The sequence below is a fragment of the Meles meles genome, chromosome 9 (assembly GCF_922984935.1).
Source record: "Meles meles chromosome 9, mMelMel3.1 paternal haplotype, whole genome shotgun sequence".
In the NCBI taxonomy this organism is placed as follows: Eukaryota; Metazoa; Chordata; class Mammalia; order Carnivora; family Mustelidae; genus Meles; species Meles meles.
The window spans coordinates 46,949,001-46,976,244 of NC_060074.1; the positions used below are offsets into that span (position 1 = coordinate 46,949,001).

The 27,244-nt window shown below is 57.4% G+C and overlaps 1 protein-coding gene across 1 annotated transcript in view; it reads right to left on the minus strand.

The window, feature by feature from the left end:
• ANKMY1 (ankyrin repeat and MYND domain containing 1) overlaps positions 1-27,244 on the minus strand; it is a 41,944-nt gene that overhangs the window by 6,491 nt on the left and 8,209 nt on the right. Inside the window, exons 4-16 of the mRNA XM_046018182.1 lie at positions 26,027-26,499; positions 24,048-24,264; positions 23,668-23,856; positions 20,537-21,003; positions 18,877-19,048; positions 17,559-17,699; positions 16,988-17,128; positions 15,415-15,522; positions 13,091-13,222; positions 10,222-10,335; positions 9,749-9,914; positions 5,369-5,447; positions 4,496-4,656 (exon numbers count right to left, since the gene is read on the minus strand). Of these exons, the coding sequence (XP_045874138.1) occupies positions 4,496-4,656; positions 5,369-5,447; positions 9,749-9,914; positions 10,222-10,335; positions 13,091-13,222; positions 15,415-15,522; positions 16,988-17,128; positions 17,559-17,699; positions 18,877-19,048; positions 20,537-21,003; positions 23,668-23,856; positions 24,048-24,264; positions 26,027-26,499 (2,560 nt within the window). The remainder of the gene's footprint in view (positions 1-4,495; positions 4,657-5,368; positions 5,448-9,748; positions 9,915-10,221; positions 10,336-13,090; positions 13,223-15,414; positions 15,523-16,987; positions 17,129-17,558; positions 17,700-18,876; positions 19,049-20,536; positions 21,004-23,667; positions 23,857-24,047; positions 24,265-26,026; positions 26,500-27,244) is intronic.

Genomic DNA, 27,244 nt, shown 5'->3' on the forward strand with positions numbered 1-27,244 from the left:
GTGGATGCCAGGGAAACCCCAGGCCCACAGGGAGGAGGGAAGGCGGGGCCTGTGCACCCCCAGGGGCACGGGGGAGGTGGGCCTGTGCCCTCCTGGTGGGGCCACCCCTCCCTTGGGGCCAGGGAGGGGTGGTGTCCACAAGCTGGTGTCCTCGCAGCCCGGGAGACTCTGCTGGAAGCACCATTCCTGTCCTGCTGGAGTCTGGCAAGGAGGCATTTGCCCCACAGGGTGGCTCTCCCTTCTAGAACGCAGACTCCCACATGGTAGGGATCCAGTTATCTTGTCTATGATATTCAGGAGCTGGGAGCATGGCGGTCAGGGGTAACAACCCAACGCTCCTGTGACCCAGAAGCTGGAGAGGACTCCACAGTGGCCTTCTGGGAATAGGAGGGGAAGAGCCACAGGGATGGGGGGGTGGGGGCAAGGGCCAGTTGGGGGCTGAGAGGGGGGCTGGAGCAGTCCTAAGGGGGACTGTGAGCGATGGGTACAGGGGAGCAGCCATGCAGGGGACTTGGATGGGATACAAGGGAGTCAGGAGCAGCATGGGCTGGCCTCTGCCGGCTGCAGAGACAGAAAGGAGGGTCATGGCGGTGGGGGCAGGAGGTTCTGGAAGTGGCTCAGTTGGGGAGAGCTGAGCAGACTTCCCCCAGGAATGGTGTGAGGAGAGACAGGGAGAGCAGCCAGTGGGGGTGCCTCTGCTCAGGAAACTGTCAGACTGGACCGGACAGAGACAGCACAGACTTGCCTGGAAGCTTCAAGCCACTGAAGATGCCACATGTCTCTGAATCACACTAAACAATTAGAATAGTTACAAAGTGTCAACAAGACATTTCTGAACCCAACAGGCCAAATCAAGTCATCTGAAGAAGCACAGAGTAACAGCGTCTTCCGCAGGGACAGGGAGCACTGTCGAGACTGTCCCATGGCGGGGACAGAGCATTCTGAGGCTGCAGGAGCCACAGCCTGGAGCATCCCCGGGAGACTTGCCCCGCAGTGGGATTCAGTCACCACTAGCCCCGCGGGGAGTTCTTGCCGCTGGATCTCAGATCTTACACAGTAATTCCAAGCTGACTATAAAATTGTAAGTTAAATAATAATGCATGAAGATTAAAATCTGATCGAACCTTGTATAATCTTAGTCTGGGGACTGCTTCCTAAATCTGTCTGCAAACCAGACCCTGAAGGACAGGACAGATGGATTTGACAACAGAACGAACAACTCCGTGTAGCGAAGTTCAAAGGGAGAGAAGGTCCTCCCTGCAACAGGCTGCAGGGAGGGCGGCAGGGTCTGGAGAGAGCTCTCCAGAGGCTGGAAGGGCAGGCGTCTCCAGAAAGGGACCTGAGGAAATACCTCAATGCCACGTTCCCACATCCGCGTGTGGAGAGGACCTTCAGCTCCTGCGTGAGTCCCCAGAAGATGGAAAGTGGAAGCTCCTGGCAATGCTCCCTACGGACCGGATGTCCCGGGGGCGCCACGCTCACTGGCCTCACCAGCAAGCAGGCTAAGATGATTATGGGAACACTCCTAAAACCTGAAAATGCAACCTCTGTGAATTCTGCCCAAAGGAAAACTAGGTGGGAGGTGTGTGTGTGTATGTGCGGCCCCCATCCATGAGTGAGCCCTGAGATGGTAGACGTCCAGTGGGCAGGTGGTGGGCCGGTGCCTCCGTTCCTTCAGGAAAATGGTAGGACACACGCAGTGCCCCAGGAAGGCAGGTTAAAGTCACAGAAGGAGCCATTTAATTAAAAACAAATGGACACATGAAAACACATGTGTGCACGTGCATGGGGGCGTGTGATATACTTGGTGTGCACCTGGGCACAAATTACAATCTAATCTGTTCAGAGGATCTGTTCCTGAGCAGTACGATGAGGATTTTCAGTTTTCATTTATTTTATTGTGTCCTTTTTGAATAATGGGTGTAGATTGCATGCATCATCAGAATAAAAATAATACTATTTTCATTTGGGGAAAATTACGTTGCAGAAAAATATATCCTAGCATAGAAAGATGGGTGGTTAAGTTTAGAATATACCGATCACGCTCCCACATCACAAGCGTGGTATGTGCTGTGTGGCGCGTGGTGCGTGTCTGTGGTGTGGCGGGTGGTGTGGGAGGGTGTGACGGACAGCGTGTGTGATGTGTGTGGTGTGTGTACACAGACACAGATGGGATTGGCAGCACACACACCAAAGTATTGGCAATGGAAACTTCCGGGTTTGGGGATAATTGGCATCCAATTTTTTCTTGCTTTTGTGTGGATACATATCTCTAAATGTCATAATTAACAAGTTCAAAATTAAGAGGTGCTCATTAGGAGCACTCTGGAGGTGGGAGCTACCCACACCTCTCCATGGGCTTCCCCCCCAGGCCCCGGCCCCTCACCGGAAAGGCCCCCCCACAGCCACAGCCTGGGGCAGGACTGGCCGCCACACACCTGCAGAGCTGCACACAGGCTCCTTTCTCCTTGTGCTCAGGTGCCCTCCTCAGCCCTTTGCCTGGGAGCCCCCCAGGAAGCTTCCCACAAAAGGAGCCCCATCTTATATGAGAGCACCAGGAAATCAGGCAAAACCATGGCTTCCGGTGGGGCTGCCTTGACCACCAAAAAGCTGGCCTACTTGGGGTGCCTGCCCCGGCTCCGCCCCCTCCCTTTCCTGACCTCCTCTACCACCTGTCCCACCCCGCCCCTCCTCCTCCTCCCTGGCCATGCCCACCACCTTCTTGCTCTGCGGCCTGGCACCCCAGTCTTCAGTCCTCCCTGTCCCCTTCCTGCCACCCTCTGTGTGAAAGCGGACCCACCACCACCGCCGCCACCACCGCCATGCAGCAGTCACGCCCACACCGCCTCTGTCTCAATCACTTCAATTCTCCTACCCACCGTCTCAGCCCCGGAGCCTGCCTGACACACACAGACACTGGATAAATGCACCCAGAAGAAATGGACGCGTCCCCCCCCACCCCCCCGCAACTCTTCCGGGCACCAGCAGGGGGCCTGGAGCCTTCCAGCAGGAATGCAGAGGGACACCCCCTGGGAAGCCCCCAAACGTTCCTCAGGTGTGCAGGAGGGACCTTCTGGTAGTCATCTCTAGAGCTCCAGTCCGGACCCTCATTCACCCTTCAACTTCCACCCTTCCCGTCAACTGACAGATGCCAGGCACCAAGCAGTCAGGGAGACCCTCGGAAACTCCGGGCTTGGCATGGCAGGGCGGGCGGAGCAAGGCACAGAGGGTTAAAAACACCCGCCGTGGGACCATTTTATTCTGAGATCAGGAGGGGCCCTTGCCATGCAGGTGCAGACAGCCTGCATGAGGCCAGAAGAACCCAGGGCCAGCAGCCTGGAGGCGGCTCCGGGTTGTGGGTGCCCGCAGGTGGGGATCAGGGCCACCTGGCCTGTGCTGGGCCCTCTCGGGCCTCAGGCATCCAGGGCCACTTGCTCCGTTATTGAGTTTCTTCCTCCCTCTGGTGCAAGTCCTCCAGGTGGGGCCCTGGAGGAGGAACTGTCAGGGAGGAAGGAGGTGAGGGGCCTGGGCTGTCCCCGGGGAGGCAGAGGCCCCTGCAGGAGTGCAGAGGAGCCTCGCGCCCCCTTGGGGCCCTGTCAGCTTGTCACAGTTTGGGGCGTCCCCCAGCTCTGCGAGCCCTGGGCTCCCCACTACATTCAGAGAGACAAGAGCCCTGCCTGAGCCCTGCTTGGCGCCATGCTTGCTCATGTGTGGCATGCATGGCGATGACTCGGTCTCTTCAAAGCAGGGGGACTCCCAGCCTGGGCTCTCCAGGCCAAGGGAGCCTTGTCCAGGCTCACGTGCGCCCCACAGGAGCCCCACTTCACAGAACGGGCCTGGAGACGACAGAGTGTCAGAGCTCAGAGAGGAAGGGTTCCGGGACACAGGCCCAAGGGCAGTAGTCAGCCAGCCTTTCTGTCCGTCCATACCAAGGACAGGCTCAGAGAAAGAGGGAAGCAACACCTGCCCCTCTCCCCACCTGGTCAAGTCCCGGGGGCAGCTGTGCACACAGCTTTGTTCCCCATCAGCTGCCCTCAAAGCAGTGGAGCCCTGGTCCTGAGTCACCATGCATGTGCCCACAGCTCCTCCCCAGATCATCCAAAGGAGGGGACATTGCGAGGGTGGGCTAGGAAGAAGCTTCCAGAACCAGTGCCAATGCCAAGGATGCTGTGGTCCAAGGAAACTGGTGCCCACCAGGGCCCCCACGTGTACAGAGGAGCCCCAGGGATGGTGCCCCGGTTCTGCAAGGCCCTGGCCATGCCCACCTCCAGAGTGCCAGGGGCTCATGACCCCTAAGGGGGGGAGGGGAGGGGATGCTCAGCCCTGCCCTGTCTGCACAGTGGGTCCACCTGGGAGCTCTGGAAAGCAGCTGGAATCCGAGAGGTTTCGGGGAATAATACAGACCTCAAACCACCCCCCCTGCCACCCCGCAGGCCCAGGTCCTCAGACACAGCAGCCTCCACGGCAGCCCCCACGGCCGGGTGCGCAGACTCACCGATGACCGACAGAGAGCCACAGTCCCGCTTGTGGAAGTCGCCCCAGGCCCTGGTCTTGCAGGACTTGCTGCAGGTCAGGATCCCGTAACAGCGGGTGCAGGGAACCAGGCGCACGCCCACGGAGCGGCCGCACTGGGAGCAGAACTTGAAGAAGGGAATCCTGCACGGGAGCCATGGGAGCCACAGGGGCAGTCAGGGGAGGAGGGGTACCCCCCTCTGGGCCCTGACGTCCCCCACAGACGGGTGCTGGTGCCAGGCCCACCGTCCTCCTCGCTGGGTGGCCACTCGCATGCGGACGAGGACCTGAAATCCCCGCCAGGGATGTCCAGCTCTTTAAAACCGGAAACACAACACTGTGGTCAGAACACACGATACCGCGGTGTCGGGGACCCTTTTGGGCCACAGCACAGGTGGAGCTGACCCTGCAGGCCCACCCACATGCTCTGCGTCAGGAGGAAGGTGAGCCCCCAGGGTGGACACCACCCCTTGGCCTGTCCCCGCTCAGCACCCCACCTCACCCACCTGGGTTTCCTGGGCAGGCACTTTCCAGGACCCTCATGGGGATAATGAGGTGCCCATTTATTTAGAGAGACTGTTCTGGAACAGCAGGCTGTGTATAGAGCCGTGATCCCAGGGTGGGGCTGGTGGGGAAGGGGCTGGGAGGGCTGCAGGGCCCCAGGGAAGCCCAGCAGCTGTGACGGCAGAAGTGCCTTCAAGAAGCAGAGCCAGGGCTCAAACCCCCCTGGGCCCTTCCACGAGGGCCCTGCGACCCCATCTGCCACCCTCCTCTTGGCCCGTGCCCATGGCTGTCCTGGGCAGGGGCGGTCCAGCCAGGCCACGCAGCCCAACCCACAGCCCCACCAGCCACTTACAGCTCCTGCTCCTCAGAGCGCAGCGACTTGGATGGGCTGGTGCTTTTCCGCCTCAGCCTCTGGTAGGGGGTCAGCTCCACTGCAGCGACAGAACCACGGGAGGGGCTCCATGGGTCCTCCTAGCCATGCCACAATGCCCGCGGGCAGCAGGAGCCCCGAGCCTCCCGCCTCAACCTCTCTGCTGTGGTGGGCTCACTCCCAGCACTGCAGAGAACTGGGGGGACCCCAAGCCTTCTACAGCCCAAAGCAAGCTGGAGGACACAGCAGGGGCTGGGGCACTGGGGCGTCCACCTCTGGGGAGGGGGCTTCCCCTCCTTGGCTTCCCTCTGCTTCTGCATCCGTCTCTGCCATCAGTGGACTCAGTTAAGAGGCCAGGCTTTGGCCTTGACTAGCTCACGATGCTCTCCGGAGTGAAGACTCCTGGCTGGCTGTCAGGCAGCTGGCAGCAGGAAACATGTGGGCTGGGGACCAAAGGCCAGTGAGGCCCCCCAATGACAGTCATGGGTTCTACTCCACCCCGCCACCTTCCTCTCCTCAAACAGCACGCCAGCCCCCCCCCCCACACCCAGGAAGGCCACCTAACCTCTAATGTGGCAGAAACCTCCCAAATACCTGCCGGCCCCAAGAACAAAGATGGCGGGAGTTGCTCCTTCCTCCCCCATGCTCCCTGTGCCCACCAGCACCTGGCACCACACTGCAGCTGCTGCCGGGGGCTCAAGCGTGGACCCAGGGGTCTGCTCTGCAACACTGTGCCCCGAGTCAAAGCCCTTGTCGTGAGGACCCTGTGGCCCCAGAGCCAAGCTACCAGGAGAGATGGCGGTCATGCAAAACCGGAAGTGGGGCTGTGCGGGGCGACAGCTCTGCGGTCAGTTCTTTTGAAGGACATGGGCAGGGTGAAAGGAAAGCACCTCCTTGTGCTAAGGCGGTGGGACTGTTGCAGCTCTGATGAACTATCATTCGCATTCCATCCCGTCCATGCGTGTGAAGTGCACAGAACGGCGGCTCGCACATTTGCAGTGTGCAGACTTCACTGTCCTCAACTTTACAACGTGCCCATCTGTCCAGATGGGAGCCTGGCCCCTGTTAGCCGCCTTCCCCCTGGTCCTAGGCAACCACTGACCTACTTTGTCTCTACGGATCAGCCTATTCTGGACATTTCCTATGAATGGAATGGTGTATGTGTGGTCTTCGGTGACTAGATTCTTTTGCGTAAAACAATGTTTTTTGAGGTTTATCCATGTCCTAGCATGCGCTGGCAGTCCATTCCTTTTTCTGGATGAATCATATCCCATTGCAAGGATATGCCACAATTTGCTTATCAATACATCCTTTGATAGATACTTGGGTTGATACTTTGGCTTTTCTAAATAATGTTGCTACAAACATGTGAGCACAAGTTTTGTGTGGACATATGTTCTCATTTCTCTCGAGCGTATACCTAGGAGCGGAATTGCTGGGTCATATCGTAACTCTATGATGAACATTTAAGGAATGGCCAGACTGCTTTCCGAAGAGGCTGTGCCATTTTCTACTCCCACCTGCAGGGTGGGAGTGCTCTGCTTTCCCCACCTGTTACTGACTTCCCGATTATCGCCATCTTTGTGGATGTGGAGTGACAGCTCAGGGCAGTTTGGTGTGTACGGGACTGGAAACTGATAGCATCTTTTCATGAGCTCTTCACCATTTGTAGATATTTATTCAGAGAAATTTCTATCCATAGACCTTGTCTATTTTTAAATTCAGTTTTTGTCTTTATTATGGAGTTGTAAAGTTTTTAAATTTATCCTACATACAAGTCCCTTATGAGATATATGATTTTCGATATATCTTCTCACACCATGGATTATCTTTTCATTTTCTTGATAGGGTCCTCTGAAGCATGAAAGTTTTTAATTTTGATGAAATCCAATTTATCCATTTTTTTTCTTTCATCACTCATGCTCTCAGTGCCATAGCTAGGAATTCATTGCCAACTCAGAGGATTTGAAGATTTGTCCCTATATTCTCTCTGAAGAGATCATTTAGGTCTTCAATCCAAATTGAATTCAGTTTTGTATGTGGTGTGAGGTAGGGTCAAACTTCATTCTATGGTGTCTGGATAACCACTTGTCCCAGTCCCATCTGTTGAAGTCTGTTCTTGCCCTCATTTCAAAGTGTGGGCATCCTTGTTGAAAATCAGCTGACATGCACATGTATTTATTTCTGGGCCCTGTGTTCCAGTCCATCGGTCCATATGTCTGACTTCTTGCCAGTGCCACACTCTTTTTATTGTCATTTCGCAGTAAGTCTCGATTTAGGAAGTGTGAGTCTTTCCACTTCGCTCTTTTCTTTCAAGATCGCTACAGCTATTCTGGGACCTTTGTAATTCCATATGAATGTGAAAATCAGCTTCTCCATTGGTACAAAGGAGGCAGTGGGATTCGGATAAAGAGATGTCTTCCCATTTACTGAGGCCTCCTTTAACTTCAGCAACATATTGTAGTTTTGAGAGTGCAAGTTTCACATGGCTTTTGTTAATTGTATTCCCAAGTATTCTATTTTTATTGATGCTATTGTAAATGAAAGTTTTTTAAAATCTCATTTTTGGTTTGCTTACATATTGATCTCATATCATGCAACCTTAGCTAATGCATTTGTTAGTTTTAATAGTGTAATCATTTTGTATTTATATTTTGTATTTTAATATTTATATGTTTAGTTGAATATTAGTTGCAGTTTAAAAAGTGGATTCCCAGGATTTTCAATCTGCAGGATAATTTCTGCAAGGAGAGACAGTTTAAGTCTTTCCTTTCCAATCTGAATGACTTTTTTTTTCTTGCCTAGTTATGATGGCTAACAACTCCAGCACAACATCAAACAGAAATGGTGAGAGGACGCATTCCAGTCTTCTTCCTGATAGTAGGGCAAAGCATCCTGTCCCCTACCGTGGGGTCTGATGTATGCTGTGGGTACATCACAGCAGTGTAGGACCCCCAATCAGGTTAAGCAAGTGCCCTTCTCTTCCTTGTTTGTTGTATGTTATCATGAAAGGGTGTTGGATTTTGTAATGCTTTTTCTACATCAGTTGAAATGATCACGTGGTTTTCTTCTTCAGTCTAAAAATGTGGTGTATTACATTGATTTTGCTGTTGTTAAACCATTCTTGCATTCCAAGGTCTGGCTGCAAGCAACCAGGGAGCAGAGGGGACAGAATTCAGAGTTGGAACAGCCAGGGTGCAGGAGTCAAGCTGTGTTGGGGCACAGGGGTCCGGCAACCGAGGCAGAGCTAGGTAGAAGCAGCAACCACCACCCAGAGAGAGAGCCTGTCCTATGCAACCATGGTCAGAGCAGTGACCTGTGTGATTCCTGGCAGACACAACCTCAGCCCCCTTGGTGATGTGAGTACAAAGGACACTGTCCTGGGTATGTGACTCTATACTTCCTGGGGATACCCCACTGCAGAGAGGAGACACAGATGGCTGACCAGCATGCTAAGGGGCTGGTCTCGCACAATGTCCTGCTCTCCAGGGAAGTGGGCTCGGCTCTCAGCAGATGGCTTTGTACCAGGAGTCCAGCTCTTGTCAGAATTGTCATTACTACATCTAAGAAGCAAATTCCCTGCATGCACCTAAGTTTTTTCCAGATCCTTCTGGGGATCCATAAACCTATCTTCCGGGGCACCTGGGTGGCTCAGTGTGTTAAAGCCTCTGCCTTTGGCTCAGGTCATGATCTCAGAGTTCTGGGATCGAGCCCCACGTCGGGCTCTCTGCTCAGCAGGGAGTCTGCTTCCCCCTCTCTCTCTGCCTGCCTCTCTGCCTACTTGTGATCTCTGTCTGTCAAATAAATAAAATCTTAAAAAAAAAAAACAAAAAAAAAAAACAACCATAAGCCTGTCTTCCAAGTCAAATGACCTGCAGCCCCTCCTTCCAGTCTCTTGCTCGAAACTCCATTCCCTCAGACTGGCTCTGCCGTGTATTGCCCCTTGGCCAGCCCACGTGGGGCCTCAGGACCCAGGGCCACACCCCCCAAACCAGGAACACCAGGCAGGGGCACAGTCCCCATTGCAGCCCCTGGGAGGTGGCTCTCCAAGCAGAGGACAGAGCAGGTCCCTCTTCCTCCTGCTCCAGAGCTGATCAGCCCATGAGGCCGAGAGTGTCCTTTGGTTACCCTCCCCTGCTGGCATCCCATGGAGCAGTCGGGCCTGCTCCCATGACCCCGGCCCACAAGAGAGAAAAGCAGGGTCCTGGAGCCACTGGGCTGTCATGGAGCAAAGCCACTGCTGCTTCCCACTGGAGGGCGGTGTGGCAGCCTTAACCAGCTCAGCCAGAAACTCGCCCTGCCTAGGGCGTCATGCCTGTGCCATGGCCTGTGAGGACAGGCATCATGGTCTGTGACCCCCACCTTTCTTGCTCAGGGTCAGCAGCTTCGGATCCCACTGACTCTCCTTGGCAAAGACAGCGCGGCGCAGCTGGAAGCCCATATATTCCAGGAGCCTCTTGCGGGCCAGGAACAGCTCCCGCTCAGCGGGCATCAGCATGTGGAAGGGGCAGTGGGCGATCTTCCGGTCCTGCGGCACAGTATCCCATCACCACCAGGGACCACACGGCCCCAGCCCACCGCCTGGTCACCCAGCACAGGAGGGACAGGGATCCGGGCCAGCCCCGGGGGAGCCTACCTCCCCAGGGTGAGGACAGCACGGAGCAGTGCTCAGAAAGCTGGCAACAGGCGCCCCCGTGGCAGGGTGTGCTGGGGGTGCAGCCCAGGTTGGGTTTCGCTCCGAGGAAGGAAGGGCCTGTGGTCCAGCCTTGCTTGAGGGACTCTCAGGGCCCTACCCCTCTCCCCCCCCATCGCCAGCAGGATACTCAGAGCCATACCTGGTAGAATTTGAAATACCCGTAGTCAACAGCAGTGCCCACAGCCACCCTGTCCCCCTGCGTGAGCGTCACGGGGTTCAGGATATCAGCCCCATGATGAATGAGCCGATCAATCTGTGGAGAGCAGAGCCTGAGTCACCTGTGTGTGGATGCCCAGGCCACCAGAAGGCAGGATTTGGAACCAGGATGCCCAACACTGTGGCCCACATCACCTGCAGCTTCCCAGTCTTTGCACTGCGGCGGTAGCAGGGGGCAGCCCGACGATAGGGCCCCCCGCCGGAAAGCAGGTGCAGCCAGCAAGGGCTGTCATTGCCCTCATTGGGAAGGCAGGGAAGCCACCCTCTCAGGTGTAAGGAGAGTTGGCAGACAGACAGACAGGATAGATGTGCTGACCCCACAGGCGACAAGTTAGGGCGGAGCATAAGGTAGGTCGAGGGTGGACCACTGCTCAGGGAGCCCCCTCCCGCCCCCCACCACACCAGGGACTTGCCGTGGGTCTGTAACTTGAGGCTGGTTACAGTCCCAGTGCCCAGACCAAAAGCGAGAGGACAGCAACCACCAAGCACGTTCTGACCGCCCCCCCCCAAACGTCTGGGGAGCTCAGGGACTGCGGGTGCCTGTGCGCACACGCGGGGACAAAGTGCGTTGGTCGGCAAGCACAAGCAACTTTGGGCTCCTTCCCACTGAGCTCATTCACAGCAAACAGCACCCAAGAGAGGGGCCCACCTCCACCCTGAGGAGGGAGGGGGCAGGGTCCCTAAGAGGCTCCAGGGTCTTACAGTCTCAGCTTGAATCTTATCCCAGCTGCAGAACCACGGGGCTCAGTGCAGACCCTCTGAGCAGATGAAAACCAGCTGTCACCCGCCAAGGCCGCCCGCACCGCATGTGGCCTACTTCCCGGCCACGTGCCAGTGGGCTGTCACTGGGGGGTGCTCAGCAGTCCCCCAATAGCCAGCAGAGCACAATGCCTGTGAGCGGGAAGCCCCAAGCCTGTCCCCAGATGTATGGACCCTGCTTGCAGCCAGAACGGAGGGGCTAAATGCCTCTCTTGTTGGAGAGCTCCGGGCACCCCACAGCCCACGCGGGCGGGGCATTTAGCTGCGGTCGCTGGGCCTGGGGGTGGGGTGCATTTTCCTGGGGAAGCACAGACAGGAAGTCAGCCCTTGCACAGTCTCTGTCGTCATCTGGGCCTCAGAGACACAACCACCGTCCCAAGAGTAAGAGGCCAGCTGGCAGGACAAGTTTCAGGCTCACGGCAGAGCAGGAGGAGTTGAAGGACGCTATTGGACCATGAGCCACGTCAGGGGGGCGGGGGGCTGCCAATGGCAGTAGGGCAAGGTTTGGGGGAGGCCCGGTGTCCCACGCCCCATCACGCATCCAATAATGCCGACTTCCTTGGTATGAGAGCACGACGGCCAACCCCAGCTGGGGCCGGCACAGTGCTGGGTGGCAGGCACAGGGGAGTGTCAGGGAGCCCAGAGGGTGGGGAGGTGGGCGGCTAAGGTGTGACTAACCCATGCATCTAGAAGAGGGGATATGACGTTCCCATGCTGTTTGCCGAACTTTCATGCCTTTGTTGTTCGATAAACAGTAGTAAATGAGTAAGTTGTATGTAATTAAATCACTGAAAAGCCAACTGGTGGGTGATTCAGGGGCACGGGCAGGAACCCACAGGTGTGTGAGGGTCCCCCTGATGAACCAGAAAACAAGGCAGGCATCAGAGGCTGAGGGGACCCAGGGAAATTCTCCTAAGGTCAAAGACAAGATGATTTAACGGTCAAGAAAGAGAGTCCTTCCACTTCCCAGATAATTATGGAGGCAGATGGCACGGTTGGAGCAAAGCTGACCTACCCACCCCCAGATCCAGAACCACTGAGAGGCCCCAGAAACACATGTGGGGCACTTCTGGGTGCCTGGAGGACAGGAGATCAGGATCAAGGGAGGATCCTTAAAATGAGATCCAGAAACATGATCTCAAGGAAAAGGGTTACTTCTTTTTCCCTAAAGTGGAACTGTCAAGTGTGACAGCCTCCAGAAATCCAGGCTCTCAACCCCGTCTGGTGCCTCCAGCTCTCGGGGAACCACACCATGACCCTCAAGGAGCCGGGATAGCGAGCAGCCCACACAGAGCTGTACCCCCACGGGTGCGGGAAGGGGCGAGTGCACAGCACCGGGAGGGCCTGCCCATGCCGCACTGCCGTGGGAGACCACAGGCCCTGGCATGGGAGTGAGGAGGGGGCAGACGCACCAGGGGCCATGTTGGGGGCCTGGCGGGGCCAGAGCAGCTGGGAGGACAGACAGGGACTCTGAGGGAACAGCACAGCGTGTAGGACCTATAAAGCAGAGTACCTCCTGGTCACACTGAGCCCACCCAGAAGAAACAGCAAGGCTACCAGCAAGCCGTGTCCACAGCCAGGACACGGTGACCCCAAAGACCCCCGCCTGGGGCATAGCATCCCTCCAAAACCCCCGCCTGGGGCCCGGCACGCCCCCCCCCCCAGGTCCCCACCCAGGGCAGAACCAATGCCGTTCCAGCACGTCCTTGACCAGGATCCCTCTCCAATGCCCATTCTACTCAGAAAATCCACGGTCCTGCCGCCCAACCAAAGTGATGGCCTACGTCTTCCTTGAGATGAACCAGAGGACTTTGTCTGGCCTGTTGAGTGGGTTTGTACGTCACATGTTCAGGCCCATATAACATAAAAGGCACGAATTCTGTGTTCTTGCTAAAGTACCGAACAAGATTACTCGAAACCCTACCTGCCAGGAATGAAGCCTAAGCCAAGGGTTCCTATATACGTGCCCAGACCCCTACATGCTAGGGCCCCCTGCCCTGCATGCCACCCCCCGCCCCAGCCTCACCCCTCACCAGGGCCAGCTTGCTATCCATGCTCCTCTGGTGCTCGTAGGTGAGGTCACAGGCAACACACAGGGCGCTGCCTAAGCCTTTGGTCAGCAGCAGGTTGGGGTCAGCTCCGTGGGACAGAAGCTCCATCACAATCTGGACACAGAGAAGCCCGTCAGTACCCTTTCCGCCCCCCTCTCCTCGTACGTGGAGGAAGTAGCCAGAGGTTTCTGCCATCTTGAGCACAGTGGCAGCCACACCTGGCCACTTCCCATTCCCCCCCAACCCCAACGCAGGTACCACTGCTGTCCCAGCTCAGGGGGCGAGGTTGGGGCAGGGAGAGGGCACACAGTGTCTCCCCATGGATGGCTGCGATACTCACCCCAGCAGCCCAGGGCTGGCACATTCTCTGCACACTGTCCCTCTGCTCTAAATTGCTCCTGGCTCACATCTTGCTTTCCAGCCCCAGGGGCCAGCACACTGTCTGGTGTGTGTCCCATCAGACCCTCCTCCCTGGGACCAGTCTGCCTTTGCCCCCAGGCACCTGAGTCACTGTGGTCACCTGACCAGATGCAGAATGGGACACATCTCACTTGCTCCCTGCTGTGTCCCCAGCCACTGGCCCAAGTAACAGCAGGAAGCCAGGAGTGACAGCAGGAGACACACAGGTGTGAGGCTCTCTCAAGGGCTTCCGTCCCCCAGAAGGCAGCTCCCTACCCTGCCTTGCCCACCTACACGACCGGGCACAGAGCAGGAGCCCCTCTTAACTTGCTCAGTATATGACTCAAGGTACATGTGAAGGGAGGACGGAGAGAAGGACCACAGAAGCCCCCACAACCCTCATCACAGTGCCTCCCTTTTCTTTTTTTTTTTTAAAGAATTTCTTTATTTATTTATTTGACAGACAGAGATCACAAGTAGGCAGAGAGGCAGGCAGAGAGAGAGGAGGAAGCAGGCTCCCCACCAGGCAGAGAGCCTGATGTGGGGCTCGATCCCAGGACCCTGATCATGACCTGAGCCGAACTCAGAGGCTTTAACCCACTGAGCCACCCAGGCGCCCCAGTGCCTCCCTTTTCGTCAGGTCTCTGCTGATATGTCACCTCACCACAGGCCAGAGCGGCCCCTGGTCACCTGCTACAACGGTGCACCCTCCATCATTCTCTACTCTTTATCCAGCTGTTACTGTCTTCAGAGCACTTGCCACCACCTAAAATGTTGTGGCACTCTGGATTATCGTCTGTCTCCCACAGGAGAATGCAGGATCCTTGAGAGCACAGACCCTATTTTATTTAACACTTAATGCCTAGAATGGTGTCTGCCTGGCCCTAGTGGATACTCAAAAAAAACAACAGTTAAAGGAAAGGATGAATGGGTATATGTATTACAGATTGCTGGAAGGAGGAAGGAAAGAAGGAAGGATGATGGATGAAGAAGGAATGGTGGAAGAATGGATGGACAGACGGATGGATGGATAGTTGGATGGATGGAAAGACAAATGGACGGACAGATAGTGAAAGGATGGATGGACGGATGGGAGAACAAATGGAAGGAAAGATGGATGGAAGGAAGCATGGATGTATGGATAGATGGATGGATTAGATGGATTGGATGGGTGGATGGGTAGAAGAATGGATGGATGGTTTGGAAGGATGTGTTGTTGGTTGTATGGATGGATGAATGGAAAGATGGACTGGATGGACGTGTGGTTGGATGGATGGATGGGTGGGTGGATGTGGGTGAGTGGATGGCTGTGTGGTTGGATGGGTGGATGGATGTGTCATTGGCTGGTTGGGTGGATGGATGGATGGATGGAAGGGTGGGTTGGATGGATGTGTGTTTGGATGGCTGGGTGGAAGGCTGGAAGAATGTATTGATTGGTAGGTGTGGGTAGGTAGGTGAACAGATGGATGAGTGGGTGGGTAGGTAGGTAGATGGATAGATGTATGGATAGATGGGGAGGGGCGGGCAAGGGAATGGATGGATGGACAGGTGGATGCATGGATGGTGAACACATAATCCTTGGCGGCAGCAGAAGACAGGAACTGGCCAAGGTTCCTCTCCAAGTGTCCTGAGGGGTCAGTGCCCAGGATAAGCAGGGGTTGTCATCCACCCACCCTAAGGGAGCATCCACCCAGCTGAACTGTCATCCCCACCACCCACCTTCCCTTCTATTCTCCTCTCTCTCTGAGGTGCTCCATCCACCAGGGAGGGGAACCACCATGCCCCTTACACTGTGCTCTCTTCATGCTACCCCCACCAACAGCAAATGCAAAAGCCTGACTAGGGAGATGGTCACGCTGAGTCAGGAACCCTGCAGGGGCCCCAGCCATGGGTGCAGGACACCTCACCAGGTCATTTCCGCTGGCAATGGACAGGGAGAGCGGGGAGTGGCCACTCCACAGCATGTTGGGGTTTGCCTTGTGGGACAGGAGGAGCCGGACTATGTCTCTGGCACACTGTGGGGGGAGAAAAACGGGGCCACAGGTTAAAGAGGTGCCCTGACTCACAGGAGCACCTGGGACGGATCATTAACTCAAATGCCATAAAAACAAGTTCGTCGCTGAATTGGTATTTCCCACACACCGGCTCCTGGCATGGCACACGGAGACAGTTCTAAATTTTGGATGGAGGCACAGACAGGTGGGGAGATGGGTAGATCCTCAAACAGGAAAATGTTTGCTCAACATACATCATTTCCAACACAAAACAGGAAGGACACACGATGCACAAATTGCTTTAAGGCTTGTTTGCAAAGTGGAGGGGAGCGTCGGGACTGTGTGACTCCAGGAGCCAGGCTGGCCCATGGTAGCTATGGCCGGAGGAACATCCCCTGCCCCAGGGCCCAGGGACAGTATAGGACACCAGAGCACAGGAGAAGCCCGGCCTCAGCAACAGGGGTGCATTCCACGCTGGAAGGACCCATCCGTGCCCTCCCTGCCCTTCTCCCTGGGGACCCCGCAGCTTCCCCTTCTCTCCTGCCTCTTCTCCCAGAAGCGCTCTGGAAGCCCTTGCAGCTTTGATTCCCCCAACAAGGACTCTTCCAGGCTCCAGTGCCCCCTGCAGGTGTGCAGACCCGGTGAGCAGGTTGGGCCCCACACCCCCGCCCAGCCCCGGCCAGGCCAAGTCTGCTGAGGGGCTTCTGGGAAGGCGTCCCCCTGCTCTCCTCCCTGCCAGAACACACACATGATGGCTCAGAGTGGCGGTCTGAGCTCAACAAGGCTTCGACCAGGGCTACTGTGGGGCAGGGAGGCATGTTGGTGCGTCCACCTGCCCCTGCAGCACCACCCCACATGCACCCTGATGCAGGTCGTCACACCCTCACAACAGGACGGGCATGCCTGATTGCAACCCTGTGTGGTGGCAAACCACCCATGCCACAGGCCCGAGAGGCCGGCTACGATTTCCACTCTATGGGTGGGTAAACTGAGGCCCAGTTTACTATGTGCTCCGAAGCTTACTGACCCAGGCTGCCCTGGCCTGTAGCACAAAGCCAAGGCTTGGTTCCCAGCTGCACCCACGCCCTCCACAGCCACTGGGTACCCTGTGACAGGTTCCTGTACCCGCCTCGTTGACAGTTAATCCCCAAGGTGGACAGGCACGGCCCAGGGCTCTACGGAACAAGGCCACCCCAGGGTCCCGAGTCCGAGATGGGGACTGGCAGGGCTCCCCTCACACACAGACACACAGGTGCACATGCATCCCCCATGCACACACACACAGAACGTGTACACATATGGACCCACAGACAGGTGTGTTCTGGCCTACAAGTCTAAGTTTGCAGAGACACGTGTGCACGCACACAGGTACGCACACACAGAACACACACATACACATTCGTGTGCACACACTTGCCTGGGCACACCCAAGGCACTCGCACACGTGTACAAAGGAACGTGCACGCATGCTCCCCGCCCAGCTCACCTTATCGTTGTCTTCCCGCTCACAGGCCACGTGCAGAGCCGTCCTGCCCCCCTCGACCGGCGGGGCCACGGGCTTGCTTTGGTAGATGCTGGCCGGGCCTGGTTCGTTGCTGAGCTTCAGGCTTGAAGGCAACAGGTCTAGCTGCGTACAGACGGGGGGGGCACGTGCCAGCCCCCAAGCCTCCCCCACAAGTGCCAGGCTGAGCCTGGAGACCTGCAGGTGTGACCTCCCACGCAGACACATTCCCACAGTGGAGCACAAGCCAGAGGCCCTGCTTGCCGACAGCGGGTCTGAGCGCCATCCCGTGGAACCCTCTGGCCAGCCCACCAGCACCCACAGGCCCCAGGTAGCGCAGAGCTGGGCCCCCGCCCCACTGTGGCCCTGCACGCAGGGAGCACACGAATGCCAACAGAGGCAGACTGGGTGGGCTGGGGGCCCACAGAGCAGTAATCGCCCTCGTCAGGGACTGTGACACAGAAGTGACGTTCTGAATGGAGCAGCCAGCACTGAGCACGGGGAGGCCCCCCCAGGGCCAACAGCACCCCCTCACCCCGCAGGGCAGGATGCGCACCTTGCCGGGCTTGTACGTGTCGTCCTGGTCAGCGGCCATGGCGTCCACGTCCGTGACAGCATGGAGCAGCAGCTCCGTTATCTTGACACCCTCCTCCCCGGGAAGGGCAGCTGCGATGTGCAGGGGGGTGAGGGCCCTCAACTGCAGAGGCAACATGGGTAGGGGTGAGGGCCAGCTCCCAGGTAAGCGGCACCCCCAGGGCCCCAACCCTCTCAGAAACCCCACAGCACTGCCTCATGGTGACATGTGGGAACGTGACAAGGTATTCCTGTTTGCTGGGCCTGCAGCCAGTCAGCAGCCCCGTCTTCACTTTAGACCAACTGTCCCTACCTACCTTCCTCTGAGAAGAGCCACTGCCCTTCCTGCCAGGCCGTCAGCATGGATGGCCACGTGGCTCCCGACTCCAGAACCTGCCCAGGCCTGTCCGTTCTCCACCCACGGAGCCCCTGGCCATGTGTTGAGACACTGGCAGGAGGACCATCTCCATCTCCGGGCTCTGCTCATTCTGGGCCAGCCCCGTGGAGGTGTGAGCATCCCACCAAGAGCGCGCAGCAGACCAGGGGTGAAGTGGAGGGCTGTCTGCTCCCCACAACCAGAACCCCCAAAGCAGGGTCTCAGGGTAACAGCTGGTGCCCGTGGAGAAAGGTCGGGAGGACAGCAGCCCGCCACACAGGTGCTCTCCGGCCTGCTCAGTGTCCACCCGAGGCTTAGAATAGCGTGGAACCGCACCTGCAGAGAGGACTGCTGGAGGGTCAGATGCCCAAGCAGGAAGTGGGATGGATGAGCACGCGAACGCCATCTGTCTGGCGTTCACAGGCTGCCACCTTATCTCGCCGGTGGGGTCCCATCCATAAGCCTAGAGGGCTATCCTGAAATTATCCCTGGTCTCCTGCAGACATGCTATTGTCCTGCACTCAGGACACCTCCACAGAGAAGAGAAGGGGTGCACGGCCTGGCCAGGGGTGGGAGGAGTGGGGCTGGCGAGGAGAGACCCACCTGTCGCCGAGCCAGGACACTGAGCAGCAGCTGAAGCCAGACACATCTGTCAGCCTCAATGCCCCCCGCGACCCGCCCCATGCACACCCCCCCCAGGCACACCACCCTGCAGGTCCCCACCACAACTCCCCCACCCACTGTCCCACTCTGCCCGGGCCTGCCCCTAGCACCGCAAAGAGCCTGTGTTCTCATCACCAGAGAAGAAACAGTACCGTGAGGACATTTTGAAACCAAGTACTCTAACTTCTTGCCACTAATGAGCCCCCATCAGTCCACCCCCTCAGCCTTGCAGGACCCCTCCACACCCCCGTGGGGGTCCCACCTCAACAGGGAGCTGGATGTCCGTCCTGGCCCTGTTCTCCAGCAGCAGCTTCACCCCGGCCACATCCCCGGCCTTGACGGCAAAGAACAGGGCCTGCATGGGCACGCGGCACAGGTTGGGGTCCGCACCCCGGTGCAGCAGGAGCCTGATGGTCTGCCACCTGTTCCTGTGTCTGCAAGGATTAGTGTGAGGGTCAAGGCGCGGGGACAGGCACAGAATGGCACCCCGAGGCAGTAGCAGCACTCCCTGGAAGAGGAGGCTCAGGAGCCCCAGCATTCACAGCCCCTCAGCATTCTTTCCAAGACCCCCAGCCCCTGCCTGGTGCCAGGGCAGCCCCCCACTGCCAACGCCCCCCAAGCTGGCCAGCCCAGCTCCAGTCCAGCTGCAGCCCTGCCCTGCTCCGGCCTTGGGTGCCCGCCCCGCCTTGCTGGGGTCATCTGTGAGCCAGGGCGTGTGGTGGGGACCAGCCCTCTCTCCCGGGTGGCCAGGAGCTGACAACATAGAGCACCTTGTACACATAGGGCATGACATCGTACCCAGACATGCACGCATGCACACACATGGCCACACTATAAACATACCACACACATGTCCATAGATGTGCACATACACACTGACACACACACAGCTCTGACGAGGGGCAAAGAGCCAGCATCAGTGGGGAAGCCTGGCCGGGACCTGGACCGCCGGGACGGCAGCCCCACTGGACAGGAAGGTCAAGGTGATGAGGAGCCACAGAGGCATTAAGAATGGCCAAGTGAGCAGGCAGATAGAGGGTCTGGCCCGTCCTGCTGACCCCACCTCCCTCACGGCACAGGTGGGAGAAGGCAGTGGAGAGGCAGGGTGAGTCTAGAGCAGTCGTTCTCAAATGTACTGCTTGTGGGACCCCTCTCTACCCCTAACACCTTCAGAGGACCCCAAAGAGCTTTGTTTATGCAGGTTCTATCTGCCCATATCTACAGTAGTGTAACTGAGAAAAAAATTTTAAATACTTAAACATTTAAAAAGTAACAATAAACCCATTGCACATTAACAAAACAATCTAGTTTTATGAAAAATGTGTGCTGGGCTGCATCAGAATCCGGCACTTGGAGGGCTCCCAACCCTGCGTGAGTCTGGGACATCAGGACATCACCTCCACCCACAGACTCCCTGACAGGGTCTGGGACACCTGGGGACACACTTTAAGAGGGCAGGGGTGAGGGCACGTGAGCGTGTGTGTATGGAGAGTGAGGGGTCAAGTGTGTGATGAGTTGTGTAAGCGGGTGTGCGAGTGCCTGTGTGAATGTGTCACACAGTGTAGGGGGAGTGAGTGTGTGCAGGCATGTGTATGTGAGCATGTCTGTGGGTGTGCACCGGTGCATGTGTGTGGGCCCTGCACGGTGCTCCCCGCCCCGCAGCAGCCAGAGCACACTCCCTGGATTCTCACTGCCACTGTCCCCGAGTTCCTAGCCAGGCCCCTGACCCAGAGCCACACAGACACCTTGGAGGCCGTGCGCAGGACAGGCCCCACGGCATCCCTGCGGGATCAGGGGTGTGGGACACACACCTCTAGAAATGCTTCCTCCTGGCAGCTGGGGAAGTGATGCTGGCCCACTGAGCCTGTGACCCACCCCCGAAAGGGACCCTCGGCCCCGATGCCCACATTCCAGCAACCTACTCGGTCATGGCCTGCGCCATCTTCCTCATGGTGCCATTTGTGGAGCCGGGGGCACTGAAGGAGGAGGTCTTCAGCATGCTGTGGGCCCGGGCACTCTTCTGCAGGAGGTCCTGGGACAGCATGATGGAGTAGTTGCGCACACAGATGCTGGACTCGAAGTTCGTCTCCTGGCTGCCCAGCGTGTGCCCGTCCAGACTCCTGACCACACCATCCACCTCCTTCTCCAGGTTGCTGATGCTGTCCCGCGGTGACAGAGGGTCCCACTTCTGATGGTTGCTCCCCAGTTCAGGGGATTCCTGAGACAGCTGGGTGCCCGCAGACAGGCGGTCCTCCTCGCTGCCTGACACAGTGGACTTCTGCTCCTGGCTGCCGGGGCTGGGCACCAATTCCTCTAAATACACAGATTCCTTGGCCACTTCGGGGAATGAGAAGACATGGTTGGGAGTTCCTGGCATATCTGAAGCTTCCTTTGGAAAGTACAAAAAGAGGGAAAAAAAAATCATCTGCAGAAAGAAGTCGGAGCACCCATCCATCCCACTGAGCCAACTTCTCAAGCAAGAACCGACGCTCACGGCTGACAGCGATCCTCCAGGCATCTCCGCTGACAACACTAAAACGCTTTGCAGAAACCCAGGGACGGACGCAAACATCTGGGGCATCACACAGAGACCCAAGCCCTACAGCAGCCACCAGCCACATGTGGTAATGGAGCTCTCGACCTGGGGCCCGTCCAGATCTGGGGTGCGCGTGCGCAGATGAAGCACAACGCCGCCCTGTCCTGATACTGATTTTACACACAGAGAGAATCAATTGTAGATACACATAGTTAAATAAAATAGATGACTAAAATTAATTCCACCTGTTTTACCTCTTTTTAATGTCGCTCCTAGTGACTTTTTTTTTTTTTTAAAGATTTTATTTGAGAGAGAGCGAGCACGAACGAGGAGAGGGGCAGAGGGAGAAGCAGGCCCCTGGCTGAGCAGGGAGCCCAATGAAGGGGTCGATCCCAGGACCCCAAGATCATGACCGGAGCCCAAGGCAGAAACTCAAGGGACTGAGCCACCCAGGCGCCCCAGCCCTAGAGACATTTAGATGACAGGACTGGCAATGGGGAATGTGCGACCTTCCTGCCCGCAGGTGCTCTCCTGCATGCCCGGTTCACAGCCTCTGCTGTCTAAGCGTGGTCCCAGGGCCCATCAGCACGGCCAAGAATGCAGATTCTTGGGCCCACCCCAGACCCTTGAGGCAGAAACGCTGGGGGCGGGTGGGCACCAGGGGATCCCAGAGGACTCAAAACTTGCTTTTTAACTTTTCAGGTGAGATGAGGGGGTCTGTGGTGGCCTAAGAATGTGTCTTTAGGGGACAACTAAAGCCCGCTGATGTGAATGTGAATGGAATTCTCTCTGAACTGCATGCAGTGGGGGAGGGGGGGTGTGGCAGGCTGGGGACGCGGTGGGGGGGCCCACCTGCTGGCAGCTGCCCAGTTGGGGACCGTCCCGCACGCTCCCACACGTATTCCCTCTCTTACGTTGTGTACATGTCGTGGGTTTCAGAGTAAGAAATTCAAAAAATAAATAGAGGAGTGATTTTTACGAGTATTTTAAGTGCACAAATAAACGCTTTCTGAGGCTCTCGCTGCCTCACCAATAAAGGATGAGGTTTCCCCACAGCCAGCGTCCCCCTGGAGACGCTGTGGGGACAGTACTCCCAACGAAGGGGTGACCGCACAGGGGCCAAAGTGATCTCCACCCCCGTTCACACCTTCACCTTGAAACTTGAAAGTTGTTCCTGTACGTTAACCACCTCTGGCCAAGAAGGAGAGAGTACTCACAAACCAGATACAAGAGAATGGGGCCATAAAAGCAAAGGGACCCTACAGCTGGTTCTCAAACCCTCCACCTTCGACTTCCTGCGGGCTCCTCAGCTCCCGCCTCCCTGGGAGACCTCTCCCTGCTGCCTGCACACAGGACCCACCCAGGCCAGCGGCGGGACCCTGTGGGGTCTGCCCTTCTCCCCCAACCAACCCCCTTCTCCTGCTCCTCCTCCTCACCCAGGCCGGCAGGACCCTGTGGGATCTGGTCTCCTTACCTCCACCTGCTCCCCCTCCCCACCCAGGCAGCGGGAACCACGGGCTCTGGCCTCCCGCGTGCACCTGCTCCCCCCACCTACCCCCCACCCTGAAATCCTCGGGACCTGGTGTGGTCCCCCCCAGAGAACTGAAGGCAGGAGCCGAGGCCTGCCCAGGAGAAGCAGGGGCAGGGTCCCTGGGTTGGTAACTGAGGAACTCTGCCCACCACAGGGCATAGGCCACGACTCAGTAAAAGCCTCTTCTCCAGGAAGAAATTCAGGAGACAGGGATGAGATGAGAGAAGGGTACCACCCAGGGACCATTCTAGTGCTGCTCCCTCACCCACCCAGGAGGGGCCCTGACCACGAGGAGAGAAGCTACAGCCTCCATGGAAGGCTTGCTGGGTGGAGGTCAGTCCCAGGCCCGGCCGGCCTCACAGGGCTGACCCTCAGGGTCCAGGGCTTCCTGAGGGGTGTGGAGATGCGGTCGCCGCAGCCGGCGCTCAGGAGACAGGTCCTGGAGGTTGCCCTGCCCTGCGGAGAGCAGGTCCTCGGACTGTTCCAGCCCGCGCTGGAACAGAGGTGTACAGGGCACCCCTGTGGCGGCGGCGGGGCTCCCGGACAGGTGAAACGCAGGACCACCATGGGACCCCATGGTCCCACGGCTGGGGGTGCTTCCCAAACAATCTGAAGCAGGAGTTCACACCAACACTTGACCGGGGACTTCTGGGCAGCACTCTTCACACCCAGCAAAGGGGGACCTCCCTCCTGCATTCCCTCCACATCTCCTTCCCTGGGCCTGCAGGAGGGTCTCCAGCTGACCACTATGCATGTGGCCGGGATGGGACACAGATCCCCTGGCATTGCAACAAGAGCTCAGGACACCCGAGCAGGTGTGCTGGCTCCGTCCCTGCCTCCTGCTCCCTGCCCATGGGCCTTAGTGTCCCTTCACCCCACCTGAAGCCGATCTGCACAAAGATGGGGAGGCTGGGGACCACTGCCGGGAGAGCAGGACAGGTGGATGGAGGATGGGGGACAGAGATTGGGGGATGGGTGCTGCAGACACCAGGCCAGATCGAGGAGCTGACCTGGGGCTTGGGCTCCGTCCTCTCGGCGATGTTGGGCTTGAAGCACTGGGACGGGTAGTAGAGAAGGAGGCACATGCTGAGTGCCGTGAGGCCCTCATCTGTGTACTTGTTCACGTCGGCCCCATTGTCCAGCAGAAGGCTGACAATGTTGTTGTGACGGTGAACCTAGAGGGAGGAAGCCAGCCTCATGAGGACAGCAGGTGAGTAAGGCCCGCACTAACAAGGTCCCCAGCCTTCTCTCCTCTGACCCTGTACATCCCACTTATGGGCTGGAAGGACAGCAGTCCCGCAGAAGGGAAAGGACCCCATATTGCCACTGGTCCACAGTCCCGGGGACACCCCTCATGGGGACTCACGGCGGCTGCGGCGAGGACGGTATAGCCCCTGGCGTCAGCCACGTCGGCGCTGGCAAGACCGTCCCTGAGGATCCCGTAGATCCAGTCATAGTTCCCTTCCCTGGCCCTAAGGATCATGCCCTCGGCAAGACTCTCCCTGGGCCCACGACGTGCAAAGCTTCTCCGGTCCCCCTCCAAGATGGCACCCATGTTCCAGCTGGTGTGAGCCTTCTTGTTCCTGGCAACACAGCGGGCTTCAGTGGTGAGGGCCCAACTCTGGATGCCCACAATGGGCCCTCCCTTCCATACCCCTTCTCTTCCTTCCTCACCCTGCCCAGCCCCAGGCCCTCCTCTTCCCCTTCCAGGCCACTCCTCAGGCCCCATGCGCCTTGGGGGCTACCCCACTGGGCAGTCACAGTTAGTGTGGACGCAGCACTGCAGTGTGACCGTGGCCCCCAGGAGCGATGCTCAAGCTTATCGTGGGCCCCATACATCCCTGAGTCATCGGCCTCTTCATGTGTATGTGAAGGGGGCTCTCCCAGGACCAGCCGAAGGAGGCCGGGCACACATATGGGTCTGGGGCCCAGCACCAAGCCCTCACATCCCACCTCTGCTCGTTTTCTTTTCTTTTCTTTTTTTAAAAGATTTTTATTTGACAGAGAGAGAGTGAGAGAAGGAACACAAGCAGGGGAGTTGGGGAGAGGGAGAAGCAGGCTTCCCGCCGAGCAGGGAGCCCAATGAGGAGCTCAATCCCAGGACCCAGGGATCATGACCTGAGCTGAAGGCAGATGCTTGATGACTGAGCCACCCAGGCGCCCCTCATTTGCTTTTCTATTTGAGTAGATAACACGCAAGTCCCATGGCCTGTTCACCAGCACACACTGAAGCCTCCTGTGTGCACATAACCTCCTCCACAGTCAAGAATCTATGGGTTTATGGCAGCTTCTGTGCCCAGTTACCAACAATTACTGGCTCAGCTGATGTCTGCATGATGGATGGACAGATGGACAGGTGGATGGAGTGGCGGGTGGGTGGATAGGTGGGTGGAGAGATGGATGGGGAGGGAGGGACGGGGGAGGGATGGGGAGATGCATGAATGCCCAAGTAGTCAGCCACTTGCGCTCACAAAACATGAATCTTAAAATAGTTTAGTGATATCACAGGACAAAGTTAAGTAAACAAATGAAAATACTCTTGAAAATTTTAACTTAAAAAGATCAGTTTCCATCAGGTAGCTGCTAACTTTTCCAGGGCTGGGATGGAGAGGAAGAGGGTCTTTGGCGATCAACAGAGCAGCGCCATCCTTCCCAGCCGTTCTGAAGAAGCCCGAGGCTCAGCCAGCCCCCCGGCTACTGCTGCCCTGCTCCCCAACCTTGGCTCTCGGTTCAGAGCCATACTCATCCATCAGGGTGACAGCATTTCCCTCTCTTTGCATGGACTTCGTGCAGATTCCCGACGTATGGGACACCTGATCACACACGCAACCTGCAGAGGCTGGTGTGCGAGTTCCAACAGGCACAGAGGAAACATGTACAGTGTCCCAGAACTCAAATTTGAACTCAGCCCCACAAGCTCAGGAGCTGACCCTCTTCCACAGCCCCTTGCCAGGCTCTACACTCTTCTAGGGGCCGCCCTGGCTCTGTGCTCATCAAGCAACTTCCTGACCGCTCCTTCCAACAATTGCTGGTGGGGAGGAGCCCGCGTCCCAGTCTGCTGTGCGACCATTGATGGCCCCAGCACCTGCCTGCCCCAGCCCTCTCCTAGCAACCCAGCATGTCCCAGTTCACAGGCCCAGCATGGCATTCCCTCCTCCTCCATCGCTGGGTTGCTTGCATCAAACAGGAGAAGCACATTTGCTTTAACCTGACAGATAGCCCGGCAAATTACTCAGTCAGGTCCCAGGGACACCAGGGGGCCTAGCGCCGAGAATAGGCTGGTCAGAGGAGGGGAGAAGCTGGTCTTCTCGGTGCCTAGTGAAGAGGAACAGTGTGAGGACTTACCTGTATTTGTAAGCTTGCTTCTGGATTTTGACCATCAAGGGGGTCTCATTTTTTATAAACCAGGGCTCTCCGTCCTCAACAAATGGAGGGATATCATTAAGGAAGATCTGGGCATCTAATTCTTTGCGGAAAGAGGCGGTCATGGGCAGGTGGCTGTTGTCGGTCGAGTAGATGTACATTTCTGGAGGCAGGGTTAGGTCATCATTCAGAAGAAATCGCTTATAGTCATAGAAAAAGGGGTCGTGCTCCTCGAGCAGGCCCCACTCCGTCTTCTCCTCGCCTGAGAGGCTGAGTCTAGCAGGAGCGTGCGTGAGGAAGCCCGAGTACTCGGGGTAGTTGTGTATGGAGAAGCTGCCGGGGACCTCCGTGCAGAGCTTGATGAGCTGCCCCCGAAACCACAGCCCGACGTCCTGGCTGCCGTCAGGGTAGGTCTCAATGCCCGGCCCGAACCGCTGGTCTGCTTTGTACAGCCCCTGCAAGCCGGGTTCACCGGCACCAAACAGACAGCTCAGCAGGGCCGTCTGCTCTGCAACTGGCTTCTTCAAATCAAAAACCTCAACTATCCTAAGAAATGCATGCATTCATTCAACAAATATTTGTGGAGGCTTAGCAGGCACCAGGCCCAGGGGCCAAAAGCAAATGTCTAAACTTGGAACATGTTGGTGGAGAAAGGTGCTGTGGGTCTGGGGTGGTCAGGGGCAGCCTCACTGGGAAAGTGGGGATACCACTCGGGGGTCTCCACGCAGAAGCATGTGGAGGATATCACGTGTGGATTCATCACAGGGAACCCCTTCCTGCACTGGGGGGCCCAGCCCTGGCACCCCAGCAGCATGGGGGGCAGAGCTGCTGGGCAATAGGTCAGAGAGACACCAGAGGGCATGAACTGAGAAGGCAGGAGTGGGGGGGGGGGGGGAAGGAGAGGTAGAAGGGGGGAGGAGGGGGAGGAGGGGAAAGCTAACCCTCCCTTTCAGCAAACCCAGCAGAGCGCAGTGATTCCTGGGCCTCCCTGGGTGCTCCCACTGGGTGGGATGTTGTCTGTGCTGAGCGGAGGATGTATGGAGAGGGAATGGCCAGGAGGGTCTTGAATGAAAGACAATGCCAACCCCCCCACACAAGGAAATTAGGAGAAGGGCTCCGGCACAGGGAGCTCAGAGAGAAACCCCCCTTCCCAGGAGAGCTGCGTGTCACCTGGGCTGGCACTGAAGGACAGCCAGAGGT